The sequence below is a fragment of the Lytechinus pictus genome, chromosome 2, assembly GCF_037042905.1.
Source record: "Lytechinus pictus isolate F3 Inbred chromosome 2, Lp3.0, whole genome shotgun sequence".
In the NCBI taxonomy this organism is placed as follows: domain Eukaryota; kingdom Metazoa; phylum Echinodermata; class Echinoidea; order Temnopleuroida; family Toxopneustidae; genus Lytechinus; species Lytechinus pictus.
In genome coordinates, this window is record NC_087246.1 from 9,916,321 (window position 1) to 9,937,150 (window position 20,830).

General features: G+C 34.5%; 1 protein-coding gene across 1 annotated transcript; it reads left to right on the forward strand.

The window, feature by feature from the left end:
• Positions 1-4,074: 4,074 nt before the first annotated feature.
• Positions 4,075-12,243, forward strand: LOC129275838 (G-protein coupled receptor moody-like). The gene is made up of 3 exons (XM_064109088.1): positions 4,075-5,567; positions 8,394-8,578; positions 9,369-12,243. Exons 2-3 carry the CDS (start codon positions 8,515-8,517, stop codon positions 10,541-10,543), a joined length of 1,239 nt encoding a protein of 412 aa, XP_063965158.1. The 5' UTR covers positions 4,075-5,567; positions 8,394-8,514; the 3' UTR covers positions 10,544-12,243.
• Positions 12,244-20,830: the final 8,587 nt, after the last annotated feature.

Sequence of the window (20,830 nt, forward strand, 5' to 3'; positions counted from 1 at the left end):
CTTCTTTCTTCCTTCATTTTTTCGTCCACTCCTTTCTTACATTCCTTCTTTATTTCATCCTTCATTCTTTCCTCCACTCCTGTCTTACATTTCTTTTTTTTATCGCACTCTTTCTTCTTTTTCTCATTTCTCTGTCTCCCTCCCTCTGCCTGTCCCCCTCCCTTCTCTTTCTCTCCCTCTCTCGCCTCCCCTCTACCTCTCTCACTCACTTACTCATCCATCTCTCATTGGATGAATGTATCCCTGTCTTCTATACACCCTCAGAAAATAAACTCAAATCCAGAGATCCATATACATCCATGTGATTTGATAAAAGCTATCTATACCAATTATTCAGCATCATGACAGCGCTGTTTACATCCAGAATTTTTGAAGAGGCATCCATCAGGATGAATGGATGCAAGGAAGGAAAGATCAATGAGGTGAAAGAAAGATTAAGAGAGGAATTATATGATAGAAAAATAATAAGTGGATGAGGAAAACATAATGAAGAGGGCAGGGGGGGGGGTGAGGATGATAGAACATGGGATGATTAACAAAGGAATGAATGGAGACCAATTGGAATAAATATGTATAGGCAACATCTATTAAAATATGATTATAAGACTATGTTAATGATTGAGGAGCAAAGAGGAAGAGATATGAATGGGAGGGGGTAGGGGAGTGAGAATGGGGGTATTAAGGAGGGTGGGGTGAGGAAGAAAGGGAGGGGCATAACAGAAGATCCAAAGTTTCCAGACACATGGTGAAAAGGATCTTTAACATCTTTTTACTACTTTGTAGGATGCTAACATACTATACAGGGGTTTCTTTTTTGCCTCCTTTTCAAGGTATAAAAATTAGAACATCATCGTTGTTTATATTACTTGTTGGAATACCACTGAACATTCTATATCTCATTTCTTGTCATATTACACCATGCCAACTACTAAGAGTCATATTTCATATAATAGTCAGTATCATGTTGATTTATTAAAGGGGAAAAGCAGAATACTATGGCCTCCTTTCAAGTACTTGTATCCCATTCACATTCACTGCTGAAAGGGTAAATACTGTGGATAAAATGAGCACCTAAATCCATGTTAGCATTCAAATTCAAAGCATCAAGACCATATAGTATAATTATGCTGTGATGTTTCCATGGTTTCAATAGCATTTTGAACTAGTCCAACACGTTGTTATCAAATAGAGTTGGGAGATGTGGAGAGGAATGAAATTAGCTGAAAGAGCTGGACTGAATGCAGATTAAACCTGAACGTACTCCAGTCTTCCACCAAATATAAAAGGGATATGAATGATACATGACATTGTTTAGACTGGACTTCACTAACCCTAAGTGCCCTGTCTATCTCTTACATGGTGCCAAACGTCCATCTTTAGTCATAAGTCATGCCATTCACAATATGCTATGACGGCCAGCTTACAGCATAATTAGATGTCTCACACAGCACAATTACAAATCATACCATGTAAGAATGTTTCGAATCACAAATTACAATCACAGATTTTTACACTATTTACAACATGCATTGAAAGGCAAAAAAAACTAACAATACATGTATTTACATGGTGAATGAATTAATAATTGTGCAAACTACTGATACTACTTCAAAACTCATGTTTGAATGGATTACCCTTCATATACAATAGTATAGATACACATGCAATAGTATTTCTATTACTTTATAATCATGTTGTTAATCTCTATAATTATCCCAACCACTGTCACATTTATCAGTGACTTGTTCTTTCATTTGTTTTTCTACATGAGCTTATGATATTCATGTGCATTTCCAAAAGGGTCACTCTTTTTACTATTAGTTAATCTGTCTTGCTTCCTTATTAACTCACTTTCTCTCTCATTATTACAACTTCACCCCCACCTATCCCATAGTCAATATCATCATTTTAATATCTGTTTTCTATAAATCAAGACCTTAGTATGAATATCAGCTATGCACACACAGTTTTAGAGTAAGTGATATACTTTTTCCCCTTTATCCACTTTCTAATTAAGTGCAAATAGAATATACCATCTAAAGGAGTGTGTTCTCCCCTGACCCCGCCCTTTCTGCCTAAAAATATCTTATCTTCCGCTTTGTCTTTCTATTAGATATTAGCCTCTATGGTTATCTATACTGGGGAATGTTTTTGTACTCTGGAATGGCAGTAACCTAAAAGCCCACTTCAAATTTGTTTCTACCTCCATGGTCTAACCTACTTTCTACCTACCTCTCCTGGTCCATTAAGGTATTATACCCCTGCCCTTGCTCTTATCCTCTCTGTATCTCTTTCTTTCTATCTCTCTCTCACTCTCTCTCTCTCTCTCTCTCTCCCTCTTTGTACTTGTCTCTTTTTATGTGATATATCTCTTTCCAGAGATGCTATTCTTCACGTCTGAATTTGTCTTGGCATATTTTCTTAAATGCTTTCTACCCCATGATTCTTTCTCATTAAACTATATCTTTTGAAGCCTTCCCTTCTAAACTTCTATTATTGTTTATATTTCTGCCTGTTCTGTCCGTTTCTCCTTCCCCTCCTCCTACCCTTTGAATGGTAGAAGTACAGAGAGTAGATATATGTCATGATCTAGGTCTATTAATATGTTCAAACCCAATATTCTAAAAATCTACTAAAAAGGTAATCAGTTCTATCCTGCAGCAGTTCCTTCCCCATTCTGGCTTCAAGCAATATTGGTTGAAATAGAAATCATTCATAATCATTAAAATAGGCCTTCATTGAAATATCATGCACCAATATGAACGGGAATAAAATTTGCAGTGGATAACATTCATAAAACTGTGATAATATTAGTCTCAATTAGAGCTTAAAGGATGTAAGTTCAATGTTAGATCAGCCCGATGGCTCTAAGCAATACATGTTTCTTCTGCTTAAATATCATTCAGTGTTTTGCTCCATGTACATTGGTTTTAAAAAATGGCTTGTGACAGAAAAAAAGCTGCTACTCCATATAGCTGCCTGTTTAGCGAAATGTCAAATTTTTGTGCTGTGAGCCACCCTTCTGGTTCCGAGTAAAATCATTTAAGACCACTATTTAGAACAGGTAGCAATTATCATTAAATTGGTGAGCTGTTGATAAATGGGGAGAATGGGTATAGCCATGAATATAGTGCGTCCCAGAACAAACAAAACCGAGAAGTACCGATGATTTGTCATTACTTAATTACAAATATAGTAGACAAATGGCCTATCATTATTAAGCTGGGTCTCTTCTTTCATCAGGTATAACTTAGATGTTTATTTGAAGAAAGGATATCAAAAAGCCACTTGGCAGGCGGTATCTGAATTTCAAAAAGAAAATCACATGTCTATAAAAGTTCAATATCTGCTCTTTGATTTGATATCCCAATCACAGAAAATAAACAAGGAATTAAAAACATTATGTTTCTATAAATATTGCTTGCATGGCATTTCCATAATGTCATTAAACAAATGGGTTTTTACTGAATGCCTAAAAAGTAAAATTGCTATCTCATGGTTAACAAAATACTTTACAGCTGACCTGTAAAACATCTTCCTTTTTATTGAAATTCAATCACCATTTTAAAGAAAGAGTTTCAAAAGAAACAGAGTTTCACTATCCCTTATCATTATCTTTGATTGGGGTATCATATTAAACAGCAGATATTGAACTTTCGAGACATGTAATTGTCCTTTTGAAGTTCAGATACCATCCATCAAATGCTTTTTTTAATTTTTACTATCCTAAATTCAGATTGTTTTTTAATCAATCATGCATACATAAGTAATAATCTTCTAAGTTATACCAGATAAAAGAGGAGACCCTAAGCTTTAAAATAGTAGGTTGTTTGCCGAATATATTTTTATAATGTCATGATAAATCATCAATAATATTTTTTTTTCTTGGATGCACTGTATGATGGGTAGAAGTCATAAACCTCTAATCTACAGTTGTCTTAATTAGAGTCAATAAATGGTATCTATGCATGCTGTTTACAAGGCTTTTAAATGGGGGTATCCTGTTGTGATGAACTTTGGACAGAGTAAGCTCAGACAAATTAGAACACCCAAGGAATTCTTTCATCAAATCCTGATTTATAGTGTGACATTATACCAGAGAGGGTGACAATGTAAGATGAGTTAACTAGATAGGTGGTAGAATTTCATGGAAGAGAATAATTGAGGTAGGAGAAACTTCACTGAAATACAATAATAAAAAAAAAATTGAATTAAAAGTAATAATGCGTGGAAAATGGTGAAGTAAAAGATAGAGAAGAAAAATATGAACAATTCTGAAGAGGAATAGACTCGCTAAGAAAGAGAAAGTAATTTCGAGAAAGATACAAAATGAATAATACAAAGTAGATATGCATACAGAGTAGGCTAGAGAAAAAAATATTTAAAAAAATAATGATAGAAAGAACAGAGAGATGATATACAAATATAGTCTGAATTCCTGGCTCCAAGGATCAAATACACCATAATCATAATTGAAACCATGCAGACAAGGAACAGTTTGCATTTAGCAAACCAAATCACACTTTAATCACTTCAGCTCTCTGAAGAGGGGTTGCACTGATCCCGCTACCCCTCTTCAAGATAGAGATCTCAAACTCATCAATCGTATCTATCTCACAGCACATGCAGCAGCCGCCAGGAAGGCAAGCAGAGCAGCAAGGCTTGAACTGTTTAATGTCAACATCAACATGCTACACTGAAGTTGACACTATTATTTCCAAAGTGTGCAAAGGAGGAGATATAAGTTGGCTTTCCAGTGGACTCGACTTGCTCATCTTCAGTAGAACAACATTTATGGAACATTATGTTCTTCTTTCACACTTGAAAAACTTGTGGAGTCAAGTGCCTGCATATCACTGATTAATTTTCTTTTAGCTTCAAATTGAAGAAAAATGGAAAACTGTTTCTAGCCAGGTAGCATACCTGACCTATGGACAACCTGTATTCTTTTGTTAAAATAATTACCATTCGCCATAAAACATTTGCAGCCACAAAGAAGCATTGAGTTGTTCCATTCTATTTGAACTTTCAAAATTGTGAATACAAGTCAACAAGAGAAAAAGGATAGAGTCAATTTATCACTTGATTTCTCAATTGCATGACATGTATTCCAACTACAAAGAAATGTTCATCTCGAGCATTGGATGAACTGAATTGAAAGGATCAGTAAATACCATGGATTCATTCAGACAGGTAGAGAATATTAAGGATTGATTCAATGACCATTCAGTAGTCAATGGATGAACACCTCTATTGCTTTCTATGTGAACATAATAGGTCCATGGTGTGAACAATCCCATTGGATGCATGCTAGCATCACTATGGGACCCAGATGCAGGAAAGCATCTAATGAGAAATGATGGATGCATGGGGGAACCATTAAGTACTGTTACGTGACATGTTTGTCACTCTGCTATCACTACAGCGATGTGTTAATGAGATAATAGACACATGTGTGATATCATATTTTATTGTCTGTCAAAATGGGAAACAATATTTTGAGCATGATGATGTTTTCCTGTGGATAATTACATGAAAAGTGAAGAGGATTACCATGATTGTGATAGGTATGTATTTTTATTTATATTCATTTCACTTACTTATTCATATGACTAGCTGTATGTCAATGGAAAATGATCTGACACAGTGTCATGTGATATAAAATGAGTTTAAATGGGTCTTATTAAAAACAATAGGCCTACTGAACTTTTGACTCATGTTGCATGTGATATTGTTCATCAAATTTATTCAGAAACTTTCAAATATAGGTGACTGAAAAACACATAATTTACTAAATCTCCCGACGAGATTAATAAAACTAATGTTTAAGTGTTTGGGATGAAATTAAGATTAAGTTGTCTATATTTTGCTTTTTTGAAGTACTAAATAATGATTTGAGGGCACTTTTTTTTTGTCTGGGCTTCAGTTTTATAAAAAAGGTGACATGTGGGACTTTGCACGCCATATTCTGTAAAGTCAAACCAATTTTAGCTTATGTTTCATCTTTAAAACTGGAATCAATGCCTAGTAATGCATTAATTAAAATCAAGTTTCAGTAAAATTCAATATTATTAAGAAATGCATTAATATTCAAAGCCATTAAAATAATTCCAAGTTTTGTATTTTGGCTAATTTTACTTTATAATTGAATATTAGCTGTCAATACACTATGTGGCATAATTCAAACATAACTATATTTATTGAAATACACTATCAATACTAAAATTTGATTTAGTATCAACAAACCAACAGATTGAATGTCAGAATGTGTTTGATTATTCAAGGCTTTGCGTATTAGGATTCATACCAAAATCACACAGCTTCACTGTTCTCATTCTTTCCTATTCAAATGCTATTTAATAAGGGTGCACTTCCGCTTTAATGGAAGGATATCTCACTAAATTTCAGTGACAAATCAAACCATAGTTTTGATCCTAAATAGTTGAATCTACATGTTTCTTCCTGTTCATGAACATAAAATAGTAAAAGAGTACCATTTCATTTATTAAACTAGGTGATGATAGCTTAAAAAAATAGAAGGAAATATAATGTAACATGAGGGTAGTGAAACCTTTGGTATTATATCCAGCATTTCAATTACAAGCAATGTGTAAGATTATACTTTCCTATCAAAAAACAGAAATTAAAGGACAAGTCCACCCCAACAAAAAGTTGATTTGAATGAAAAAAGAGAAAAATCCAAAAAGCATAACGCTGAAAATTTCATCAAAATCGGAGGTAAAATGAGAAAGTTATGACATTTTAAAGTTTCACTTAATTTTTCAAAACAGTTATATGCACATACTAGTCGGTATGCAAATGAGGAAACTGATGACGTCATCCAGTCACTATTTCTTTTGTATTTTATTATATGAAATATTCTAATTTTCCACTCATTGTCCTGTGAAACAACAATTAATTCCTCCCTGAACATGTGGAATTAGCATTGTTTAATACTATATGGTTCAGTCAAGTTGGTCCCTATTGTCAAATCTGTAAAAAATGAAATATTGTATAATTCAAACAATAAAAAACAAAAGAAATAGTGAGTGATGGATATCATCGACCGACTCATCTGCATGTCACTGAGTTGTGCATATAACTATTTTGTGAAAAATAAGCGAAACTCTGAAATGTCATCACTTTCTTATTCTGCATCTTATTTTGATGTAATTTTCAGCGTTCTGCTAGTTTGATTTTTCTCTATTTATTCAAATCAACATTTTTCTGGAGTGGACTTGACCATTAATAGTTCTGCATGAAAATTTGAATCAGTATACACATGTAAGTTCTTATTTTCATAGAAGGAAGCTAGAAAAGTAACTGAACTTTGAAAAAAAAGAAGACACAGAATATCTTTCAATGACCTGATAAAAAGCAATTGATAGCTGGTGGATATTTTATGGCCTTTTAAGAAGAAGGCATTCCAAAGGGCTCAGTCACTGAGTTTTGTTATTTGCACAAGGACATAAATGCTAGAAGTGAGATCAGTGCATCCATGGTCAGATGTGATATATAATACCCCTTTCATAAACCCAATAAAACCCAATTATGCGGCTAATAGCAGCATAATTTGGTCGTAAAATCAGAGGAGGACAAGAGTTATCCGCATTATTCTGATGCTGCTATTATCCGCATAATAGCGGCATTGGGACAAGATTTTGAGTTTATGAACGTATTTCCAAATAATGCGGATAATTGCCATGGTGCGGTCACAAGGTCACCCTTTTCCAACACAGCCACATCGGAGGGGGCGTGTCCAGTTGTCATGACGATTATTCGCCTTTTTCAGGACGGGCGCTCGTAAAAATAATGCGGATAATTTTCGGAGTTTGTGAACGCAATTTTTATTGAATTATCCGCATTACTCTTAGGCGGCTAATAGGAGGATAGGTTTTGTTGGGTTTATGAAAGGGGTATAAGACATCTTCGCACTTTTTGGTGCAAAGTTTGAACAAATCATCATTCTCAGATTCAATACTTTTTGAAAATTTGTGATTTTGAAAAGAAATGAATCATGCATTTATGGATGAAGACATCAATTTACAGATAATGACCTATTAGAATGAGGACATATGTGGAACACTGCTATCTTATTCTAAAAATGATGTGCAGATCAACAAATCTTGCATAGCTTTAATAAAAAAATAAGGAATTATGCCTTGATTTGTGAGAGGATGTTTGACGTCACTTGGAATACAGAACCTGTCTCTTTTATGAACACAATGAATGATGATTTAACCGGTGCTTAATATCAATGGAGTATGTAAGATGGTGATTCAGACAAAACCTTTTTGAGGTTGGTTGTTTATCACCTCACGCAACAAGTATAAATTCTTGCTCGATGAATTAAAGTACTGTTTTATGACAATTACTTATTCACTATTGCACAGGCGACTAACTCAAGCCTTTCAGTGGAGGATATTCAGTTTGAAAACTTCAACAGAGGGTGAAAGCGCGGAGACAGAGGTATTTTCTTAGCTGGTGGAATTAATCTTCAAAAGTCAAGAATACATGCAGCAAGATCTTTCTAAACAACACCATTTGGATATTATCACCCTGCAGACACAAAATGCAAGTATGATGTCAAATGATTTAATTTCTAAACACCTTCTTTTTAAGCAATGAAGAATATTGAAATGATGTGATGCATTTAATCTTTTAATGAAGTTAGATTCGTGAACCTCATTTTACATAATCTGCATTGAAATGATTCTTTATAAAAGCAGTAGATAATTTTGACTGTTTTGACTGATCGCGCACATCCCCGTCAGTCAAAAGTCGTATCCCTTTTTCCCTATGGCGTTTTTGTAAAGGAAAAATCTAAGCCACTCAAACCAAAATTATAAGCATGTAGCTCTTTTGCGATATTTTCTCGAATCCTTAGTTTTGTGTAAAAATAAAGATACCAATGTCAAGCAATTTTCGTGGTCTTTCCAACCATGTATTTTTCTAGCAATGAATATGTTGTACGGCTGAAAATTATAGTAAACTTTGAAGTCGACTTTCTCTGAAATGGGTTTGCACCGTAGTATGTGCGATACACGGTTTGGATGACCGCCAACGAAATATGCTAATGACATGTCATTACCATTTATATGTATAGAGTGTCTCATTTATCTACTTTTGATGAAGAAATTAATGCTTCAAGGTTTCATCCAAATATAACATTTTAACCATCACAAGCCATTTCAATGGTACACAGTATTGAGGCATACAGAGGACTCTTTGCTGTTACATACAAAGAAATATTAATGCACGAATAACATATGTTATCCCCAAAATACATGCCATTTCTTTGATATGAACACTTGTGTCATGAATCCATTTGAAATTACACTGTATCTATTTTTCCTTCTCTGTCTTAGCCTACCCATCTGTGGAAGGAAACTTCATTATGCACGAGGTAACGAGCATGACGAACATCACTCCAAGAATGTCAACAGTAGGAGGAGACAGTCTGGTAACCAATACTCCAACTCATCCATCAGCTTATCCTAACCAAACACACACTATCATCATAGCAACTCTCTTCATCCTTGTTGGCACCATTGGTATGATTGGCAACTGCCTGGTTCTCATTGCTGTGCTGCTCTCAAAGAAGCTACAAACGGCCACCAACGCTTTTGTTGTTAACCTCAGCATCTCTGACTTTCTAACCTGCTTTGTACTGCCGTTTCATGCTTCAGGGCTTTTCAGTGACAGTGGATGGCTACTCTCCGATGGGATGTGTAACTTTGTTGCCGTACTGACCATCACCACACCAACGGTCAGTGTATTAACACTTGGAATGATTGCAGTGAATCGTTATACCTTGATAACAAAAACAAAGAAAACGTACCAACAGATCTACCGACTGCCTGTCATAGCAGCTCTTGTCTCAACCACATGGTTACTTCCAATATTAACGATAGTTATTCCTCAGTTGACAAACCTTGGAAACTTGGGATTTGACTACTTTTATAAAATCTGTAAATGGGATGTAGATCTATCCAAGATACCTATCTTTCAGACAATATCGTCGGTCACATTCCTGGCATCGACAGGAGTTATCATTTTCTGTTACATGTCAATATATCTCTACGTTCGCAAGCACATCACTGAAATGAAAGCGAAACGAAAGAGCCAGGTGATATCACTGCAGAGTATAAGCATAGAAGAAAACAATGCAGCACCACAAAATAGACGGCAAAGATCTCCAACTAAAAGCAATATCAACGGGACACCTTCTCTGAGACAGGTCAAAATCACCAAGAACTTATGTTATGTTGTGATCATATTCTTTGTTTGTGTGGTCCCGTACTCTGTGCTGCTCCTCTTTCGTGTTCGCCACCTAGCAGTAGCATATTTTGCTGTAGTATTTACTCTGTCAAGTAACATCAATCCGATTCTGTACTCTGCCAAGCATCCTGATTTCAGGTCGGTCTTCGTCGCAATGCTGCATTGCAAATACCTTGATGTTGTTAGCCCATCTGGGTGTCTCAGAACGCTAATTGAAAGGACAGAGGCAACACCAAACAATAAAAGCTCGTCAGAATCATAGTCAGCACAGATTATAGGATCTTTACCCCATCTGAATAATAATTATTCAAAGATCTAGAATGGTTCTCCTATCCACAAAGAGTAATGTATTTTGGATGTACTGTATGTTTATATTTAACAGTGAAAATAACTCATCTTCTGATTTTTATAACAACTTTGAATTGTATCCAAAATACATAATGTAAATACAAGATTTGCCACCAGCCTACAACTTGTCCCAAAATGCAATACCGATTATTATAAATGCTCATTCATTATCTCCTCAATATAAATGTTTAATTCCTTACCCCTTCTTTAAAAAAAAAACCTAACCCCTCTCTAGTTTCAAATAAGAGCTCAAATCATACACTATATTTGCCTAATGTTAAATTGTCAGTTGTACTTGTGTTTAAACTTCTTTCATGACTTAAGTATTTGTATGCTTTTGTATTTAAAATGTATATGTATTCATTTTGGTATATCTTATCATGTGTATATACTTGTTTTGTTTTTATGCATAGGGCCCCTATTGATACCAGCACATTGCTTAAAGGGAACCCTAATAAAATATTGTTAAAATAATGCTACTTGTCAAACCACTATGAAATAACCACCACTTTGGAAAGATATATCCCAATGAAATATTCATTATTAAGAACAACCTCGGTAAAATTGCACTTTTCATTAACATTAAAGGATATGAAAACAATGTACATTTCTAGAGATGTTGGTGAGAGTAACACACTGTTTTGTACAGTACGTTTTCTTCTCGAGGGGAAGGGAGGATAGATCTTGCATCTACCTCAATACAACACCATGTATAAAAAATGCATAAAAATAAAAATATGGAGAAGAATATCAAGTGTTTCAGTTAAGTGATTTCCTAAACTCTGAATACAAAATGACTATTTGACTTATTACAGAGAACCTTCCTGTCAAGCTATTGTTGAGTTTGAGGTAGATTTTCACATACTTAATGGAAATGATTAATCGAATATCCGTTTTCTTATTGTTCTTTTTTATCAATCACTGTCATCAGGTGGACGAATATATAATTATACACAAATACAATGAACGATATATATATATATGTATGATTCTTAGCTAGAGAATTTAATTTTCTTTGAAAATAATATGTCATTCTATCATGAATGATATTTACAATTTTAGAAGGATGGGGGGTGGTGGTAGGGGGTTATAAGTTGGATACATATTTGCCCATTATAACTATCTGTCATCAACCACCTAAATGGTGATACACATAATGAATGTATAAAATGAGAATATTCATATGTAATAACTCTGGATTAAAACATGCATGTTCCCATATGATATACATGTACTACAGTGTTATTAGGCCATACGAGTATGGGCAATCAAATATTTACCCACAAATCATGAACCATTCAAATTCAAGAGGGAGTGCAAACACTGAGGAATCAATGCATAAACAAAAGATGAAATATTCGATTGTGAGATAAGAGGGATACAATGATGTCTCACACTTTTTAGAGCATATCACAATTAAATATTGCACATCTATTTTCTATGTGTCATATTTTCTTCACGAGGTCAAAGTCAAATTTAATGATATCTGCATAGTTTTTACTGAAATCAAGACTTAACTTTGATAAGAATATCCTCTTATCAGGTACTGTCTTTAGTCTTGTCTGAAGTTGAATTATGTATACCATAAATTGAAATAAAATGGCTTTCTCAGAATACAAAGATTATGAAGCAATTATTCATTTACGGTATTCAAGAGTGGAAACAAAGGTGATAGAAGAGGGGTATGAAAAAGAAGTGAAAGTAAACTGAGATGAGGAGATGGAGAGGGAGAGAGATAAAGTTGTTATGGATGGGTGGGGCAGAGAGGGGTTAGGAAACTTCTAAATTGATAGACATAAATCATTAAATAAAGATAAAAAGAAATCCAAAGAAAATGACTTTCATATGACTATGAAAGGAGGAAGGGGAGCAAAATACAAGATAAAGGATGAAAGCCATTTTGTCTAACCATACTTTGGCTAATGTCAATTTGGTGTAATCCCCTTTTCCTACTAATATTACAAGAATATCACCAAATAGGTTAACCCAAGTGGTGTTTTCAATATCTCTGATTAGACCAACTGGTATTAGACCAAATGGTTAAACAAACCTCATGTAAAATGATCCACAGACCTATCAAACAGAAGCCAAGCATCATCATAATTCACTGAAGCATTGCCACCATGAATCAACGCACTATTGAAACAAGATGTCATTTATTGGTGTATCAGATTGAAATGTTTGTGTGGTCATGATCAAATATTAGTATCATAAAACTTCTGTCAGATGTTAAGCTGTCATCTCCAGACCATTAGAGTATTGCTTCCCTATGCAATCACCATCTGCCTTCATGCACTTGGCTGCACACCAGTGCCGGCCGCACAGAAACATTGTTAGCCTACCAGAGCGCTAACAGTAAGCCCAGTCACATCTTTCGGATTGTGAAGTCAAAATATTTATTTCAATGTGCAAGTAATGTATTGTTGTAACATTTACCATCCCTGCCACAAAACCTGTTGAAACAGGGCTTCTGTTAGCGCATTGTTAGCGCTAACAACGTTTCTGTGCAGTCAGTACAGGAATAGTACAGACCCTAGAGAAATTAACACTGGTAAAACAAATTATTGACACAAAATTTCAACTGCAAACAAGCAGGGATATACAGAAGTATGGTTTTGGGGGAAACACTTTCAGGAAAAAATATTGAAAGGTAGTCAGTTTGGTAAAACTTCATTAAAACAGTAATCCAGGGGTAGTGATGCAAAACTGTGACTTAAATATATTGGATGGCATGTTAAGTTTGGGAATAAGTAAAATAGGCAGACAAATGTATTGTTTCAAATAGAGAAATTATATATCATAACAAATCAAGTGAGGTATCTCAAACTCACTATCCTGTCTAAATTGTAATCAAAATAATCTCAAAAACATTCAAGATATGATTGGTCATATCTATGTAAAGAAACAGAAATGGTATACCATTCAATTGACTCCAACAATAATATAATGCAAAAAAATCATAGATTTGATTTCTTGGAATTTCAGCACTCAGCTTTATCAGTGAATGGAAGTATAGTAAACAAAGTGTTCCTCAACATTTGAAAGGAAACACCACTGATGATGGAATAGTGCTATTTTCATCTACACACACAGAGGCAAACCAAAAGTGCAATTACCATGATTTGAGATCAATATTTGATGGGAAATTGGATGAGGGGCTATGAGTGACTGTATTGATTTTACAATACAACATGCTCTCAGATTTCTCCTTATGGAGTAGCAAACTTGGTCAAGGGGTATTGCTCAAGTTATTCAACAAAGTTAAGAGGAATTCCCATTGTTCACCACAAAGTGCTCAATGCGCTTACAAAAATATGGAAAGATTCAAGTTGAGGAGTGTAAAAAGATCTTTCCCAGTATCCACTTTGAGCTTTTGACTCATATTTAAAAAAAAAACCACATTCATTGCATTTCCCTGTAAAGCAAAAGATAGGAGGTAAAGAATCCACAATTCATAGTACACTCTAAATTCCAAGGATTTAAAATAAATCCAGATCTGCTGTGAATAGTGACCAGCCGAATTTCAAATCTTAAGGATTAACTTTTACATCTCAAAAGATTTAAAGTAAAATCTTTTAGAATTATATTCAAATCAACAAGGTTTAAATCTAAATCTAATATTTGGCTGGTCACTAGTCACTATTCACAGTCGATCTGGATTTATTTTATATCCTTGGAATTTAGAGTGTAATTTTGGTGACATTAAAAAGTTAAATGAATTAATAGTCACTGATATTAATAGACTTAAAACATAAAATTATCACTTTGTATATAAGTACTTTAGATCCGATTTAACTAAGATCTGAAAAAGTCCTTGCAAATTGGAGCAGGGGGTTGAAATTGATAATGTGGGGACACACCTTCATCCAATTTGTTTACCAAGTTTTTATTTTATTCCCTGCACCAAAAAAAAAATAATTATCTTAAATCTAAAATACACACTAGAATGCTGCAAATGCAAAGGATCTTGTTCTTACATCCATTCCTAACATTTCAGGATCCCTGAAATCCAAGTTCATTAATTGACCTATACTTCTATTTTCGAGCCCAATGTCAAGAGCATTACCACTGAGGATCTGGCTAAACAACACTTTGTGATTGATTGCAGGATAGACTTTACAATTACATTGCACTCTATGCACAATCAACGGTACTAATCAACTATCCAATCAAAGCTAGGCATTGTTTTATGAGACCCAGAACACCTTCTGACAATATTTAAGCTTAGAAAGTAAAAAAGAGGGTCATTTTGCCTCCGACGAAGATTCTGCTAGGATCGAAAGCTTAGGCCCCTTTTTGACTTTTTAATTTACTCCATTGGCTCTCTTTTATTAGATAAGCAGTTTTCAGCAGCTTCTTTTTGCCAATATTTAAGCTTGTCTAATATTACTAAGAATTGTGACTGATCTGATCAATCCTGACTATGAAAAACTGATGAAAACATCATGAAAGCATGCGATATGTCATTTCAAAGTGTTTTCTAAATAAGTATTGTTATGCATGCATCATTGCTCTGACATATCAGTGTGTTTCTCTTTTAACAGGATGTTGTGTAAATTCATTTACACTATGAAGAATATGGCATTGATGGATTTAAATAAATATGATCAATCAGATCAATTGCAACCCTCTGTAAGACAGGATCCTAGAGTCTCTCAATCATCAGCTGGTCATCATTTGGAGTCAACAAGAAAATTGGATTCGGATGACCATGGTGCCATCAGGAGTATACAATACAAAAGGTCAGCTTATAATGGACAACCGAAATTCGAGGTAGGAAGGGTTAATAATTGCCCTAATGGTAGATGATTACGTTTCTATTAATACTTGGAGCAGCAATGATTGATCAATGATTGCATGGATTAGTGCAATTAGCAATTTGTTTGATTAATTTACATCGGGGGATGCATGTACGGCAGGGTTACAGTGAATTGTGAGCGATGAACGACTGGTAGCTCGAATGATAGTAAAATCAGGTGAAGGTGAAAAAATGGCTTTGGAAATAAGTAAAAGTTATGCTACCAGGCTAATAGCTATATTAAGAATACATACCAGTCTACAATCTACATACCCTAGTTGAAATTATCATTTACAGGCATCTAAATATTTTGTTTTCAGACATGACTGTGTTCTGGTCAAATGTGACTAAAGAAAAATGCTAGTTGCACCCAGCAGACATTTTCATCAGGTGATTTATAACTAGTTTGTTTAAATGTTGATGGCAGACAGGAAAAGAGTGAAACTAATGCTATGATCCAGAGATAGAGAAAGAAAATATAAAAAAAAAACAGAAACAAAAAACAAGGGAGAAAGACGGATGATCAAAAAAGAATATTTAAAAACTGTGAAATATTATATGACCTATGAGGGGGTAGTTCCAAAGATATATCAGTTATCATTTAGTCCGATTACATAGTTCAATGAGAAATGTTTTTTTAAAGGGGGGGGGGGGATAAGGATGACTGAGTGAGAGAGTGAGTGGGGGAGTGGTGAGTGAGAGGGAGAGAGGGGGGGAGAGAGGAGGGGATAGAAAGAGAGGGGATAGAAAGAGAGGGGATAGAAAGAGAGGGGTACGGGAGACAGAATGCGTAGTTTTCTGTAATGAAACAAATATGAGACAAGATAGGTGGATGGCTAAAATAATAATAGTAATAGAAAGAAAACTGTGAAATATAAGACCAATGAGGGGGTGCTTCAAAAGACAAATCTGTCATTATTTAGTTACCGGCATGCATTTGAATGAACTTTTTTTCCATTCGTAGATTACGTGTATACAATTACAGCCTCAGCTAAGAAGTTTTAGTCAGTATATTCAGTGATTCTGTATGCAGATCTAGTCATTCTTTTCAATTTATCTTTCATGATAATGCTGGTATATATCATAATATTTCCCTACAATATGTTAATATCATTTTACTGTCTCTTTTCGCTTTATATTCTAATTTGATAGTAAAAGGAAATCATGGATTCCTCATGAAAAATATCCCAAATAATTAAGCATGTATTTGATGAATGTTCATAAGGCAATGTCTGGAGTTCCAAAAACTTACAATCAATAGGCCTAGTTTTTGAGCATATACTCAGCATTACATAAATGTAATTCGTCCATGTACTTTTCACTAACTTACAAGGAAACAAACCAACAATCAATCTCCTGCCTAGTTGCTCCATCCTACAACACGACAGATATGATGGTAATATCACTTTACAGTAATCCTTTTGTGTAATCTAAGACTCCCAATTTAATGCATGTTATGACAGCAAATGAGAGACATGGGCCCTGAGAATATGACACAAATATTTCACTGAATTAACTAATTGACTGCTGAAACCTGTACTACTCATAGGCAGTGAACAGGGACCACATGGGTCCAGTGGACAACAGGTTAAATGTTCTTTCTTTATTAATTTGTGATGATTCTAATTGATTGCCACAAAGACTTTATTAATCCCTATCCATTGAAATATGCAAAATGAGCAAATAATAACTTTACTTTTTGTTGTATCATTATACTTCTGAAATAATGCCTTCATGAATAAAAATATTTGAGTTGACAACTGGATAAAAGATGAAGCAAGCAAGATCGGGGATGGGGTGAAAGAGACAGTAGCACCAGCAACCAATAATAACCTAAGATAATTATGAGTTCAATTTCTGTTCCATTAATAAACATAAAAACTGAAGGTTTTCAAATTGAGATAATCTTTCAATATACAGTGCGTATCAAAAAAAACGGGACAGATTTGAAAAGTCTATAAAATTTTAGTTTCAAATTATTATGTCTATATTTTGGTGTTAATCGGTGCTCTAAGGTCTTGTCTTTCAAATGCTATTAAAAAAAATTTAGTTTTGTTCATGCTTGAGCAAACACGGGACGTTTTTGTTGGGGGTTTAAAAAGAGGCTTGCGCCAGAATTGCAGAATATGAGTAATATGATGATCGGACTTCTTGCTAATTAGCAGACTTCCTCTTAACCTTTTCATTATCTTTGCCATAATTTTCAAATCATGCGGTCAAAATTCATTTTCAGATCTATTTATTTGATTGAATTATTCTGTTATTTCTTTTTAATATGCTCTCTGTTAGCTTTGAATATTCCTTCTTCAAGCTTAAATTATTTTTTTCAACCGAATTATTGGAGAGCATGGATTTTTTATTCAAATCCTTTCATTATGTGCTACAAAGGTTATGGTGCCTTTTGAACAAAGCCACACAGATGGGCGGGCGCTCGGGGGTTGCTCCCCCCCCCCCCCTCAATTAAAAAAAATCATGACCAAGAAAAAAAGTGGACAGAAAATAAAAGGAAAGATAGAAAGTAAAATATGATATTATTTGCTGAATATTATGTCAAAATCTATCACAAAATTTGATATTGTAATTAAAAAAAGTGGGAATATTTGCGTGCTCACTTCGCTCGCTCACAACTTTTTAATACATTTTACCCGATCTGCCATATCTAGCTCCTTCAAAATTGACTCAATACACCATTGTCATTGAAAGACATGAATCCCTTCCTGTGTTTCCTGTCAAGCAATTAAACTTGGTCAACGAATTAATGACCCATTGAAAAATAGATTCATGTCTTTTAAAGGTACATAACATAATTTGTTTCACATAATAAAACGATTTGAATAATCACAAGTTTTCCCAATTAATAATTCAAATCTTCTTGCTTGGGTTAACAAAAAAAATCTTCTTTTCTCAGTTACTTATGAAGGAAAATTAAAAGGTAAGAGAAGTTTAAATGAAAAAAACAAAATAATTCAATTAAATAAATAACTTTGTAAATGAAATTTGACAACATAATTCGAAAATTGTGGCACAGATAATGAAAAGGTCAAGAGGAAGTCTCCTGATTAGCAAGAAATCTGATCATTGTATTACATGCACATATTCTGCAATTCTGGCGCAAGCCTCTTTTTGAACCCCCAACAAAAACGTCCCGTGTTCGGTCAAGCATGAATAAAATTTATTTTTTCAAATTGCATTTCAAAGATAAGACCTTAGAGCATCTATTGACACCAAAATATAGACATCATTATTTGAAACTAAAATTTTATAGACTTTTCAAATCTGTCCCGTTTTTTTTTATACGCACTGTATATCCAATTGCTTTGTAATTGTTATTACTTGATAAAATAACAATGTATTCATAGCTATAAATGGAGCACAAGGACAAGATCATTTCCTGTTTTCAGTTAAATCCCTAAAGAGCTATAATTTTTCTCATAATATCAATATTTGCAATATTTATTAATCTACCTACACAGAAAAAATTAGTGTTTCAAATAGCTTAAGTTCATAAAAGGAAAGTCTAGTTAATTTTTTGTTTATATTTCTATTGGAGGAGAGGTTGATAAAACTGTGTACTAATGGATTATTTCATTATTCTATGATTATTTTTCCAGGAGTACCTGCCAATTTCACTCACTGGGCCTGTAAAGACAAAAGGCCCAGATGTTTAAAACTTGAATGAGAGGTTGCCAGGACCTAAAATAAGCATGGCGACTGGTATCTTTATCATTCTTAATACAGATTGGCAGTGTTTTGTCTCAGAAAGGGCAAAAAACCCATCAGCAACAAAAACTTGGAAGGAATGTAATACTTATATAGTACTTTCCCTTACATCAGATATGATAAGGGGCATGATTTCAATGCCCCCCCCCCCCCCGTCTGATGTAGGAGGAGCGTAATTTTAGCGGTTACCCCCAGCATTAGATGTAGGATGGGCATGAAATTAGAGCTTTTCAGTGCTCCATAACACAAAGATCAGAAATTGAACAGAGAACAAATTTTAAAATTGATTGCTTTAACCACAATGGACAAACAATCATGTAAAGCAATAGTACTATCAGTTGCTAACCTTTGTGAAATGGGATCCTAGATATGCCATTGCTTCTACTGTGACGTCATAACAGTGCAATAACAGGATACTGTTATATTCATGAGAAGTCGCAATTGTGATTCTCAACGTGTTTGACTCGCGAGCCGTGCTCAACACAGCAATTTTACGCTGTGTAAACGAGATCAGTGTGATCCGCAAGCCATGTCGAACACGGCTCTTTTGATCTGCAAAAATCGTAGGTTTCAACCCGCAAGCCTAGTCAGACTCGCCTATTTTTTTGTGTGTAGTAAAACAGAAAGCCATGTCGAACCCACATGACCTAGGTCAACCATGGCATATATTTGTGACATCTATTCTACTTCAGTTTGTGATCCCGCGGGCCGTGTCGAACCTCGTTTTTTTGTTTCAGTATAAACGCGTTCACAGTTGCCCTCTTCGCAGCGTTCGACCCTGCTTGAGGATTCAACACCCAAGCCAAGTCGTGTGTAAACAACGGTAATAATCTGCTAACCTAAAGGTACATTTCCTTTGACAAACACCCACTATTAGTCAGAGGACAAATGCATACAAACTGTGTGTTATACTTTGAGTGGTGTAAACATGTTGAGGGTTATTACAAAATAATCATCCTAACTTCATAATAAATTTGTAGACTATAGGCACAGAAAGTGGGGCAAACTTCATCTGACAGACCCTTCAACAAAATGATATCATCAGTAACAATACATCAATAAATGCACAATAGCAATCAGCCCTGTTATAGAAAAGTTTTTATCATAGTAACTATTCCATCAAATGGTAACTTCCCTGAAATCCTTGATTCTGATTGGCTGGCGAGCATTGTAACCACTGGATGGCAAAATTACTATGATAGTAACTTTTATGCAACAGGCCCTATTACATATGTCTCTTGAAAAAAAAAATCTCTTATTCATTTCAAAAGAACATATGGAACTTTAAAACAAATTGGGGTATAATATACTTTATACACGCTTGAATATTTATTTACGGAAATGCATCTACACTGATCTAGTTCTAAAATAAATCTGTGAGCCAAATACCCTGTTCTCCATACAGGGTTTCTCTATCTAGTTTCCAGGATAATCTTCCTGTCTGGAAAAAAAAACAGCTAGAAAGCAGGAAATAATGACAACACAAAATCCTTGACTTATTCTTTGAAAACAAAGAATCGGATCCTACATTCTTTTTAGGCTTTGTGGAACCAAACATTGATTTATTGCTGTAAAATATCTGGAAAGACCGACTTTCCTTTTAAATATCATATATCATCAAATAATTATTGAGTAAAAAATAGCATCCCTGTCCTGTACTTTAAAGACTTGGTTAAACAGAAG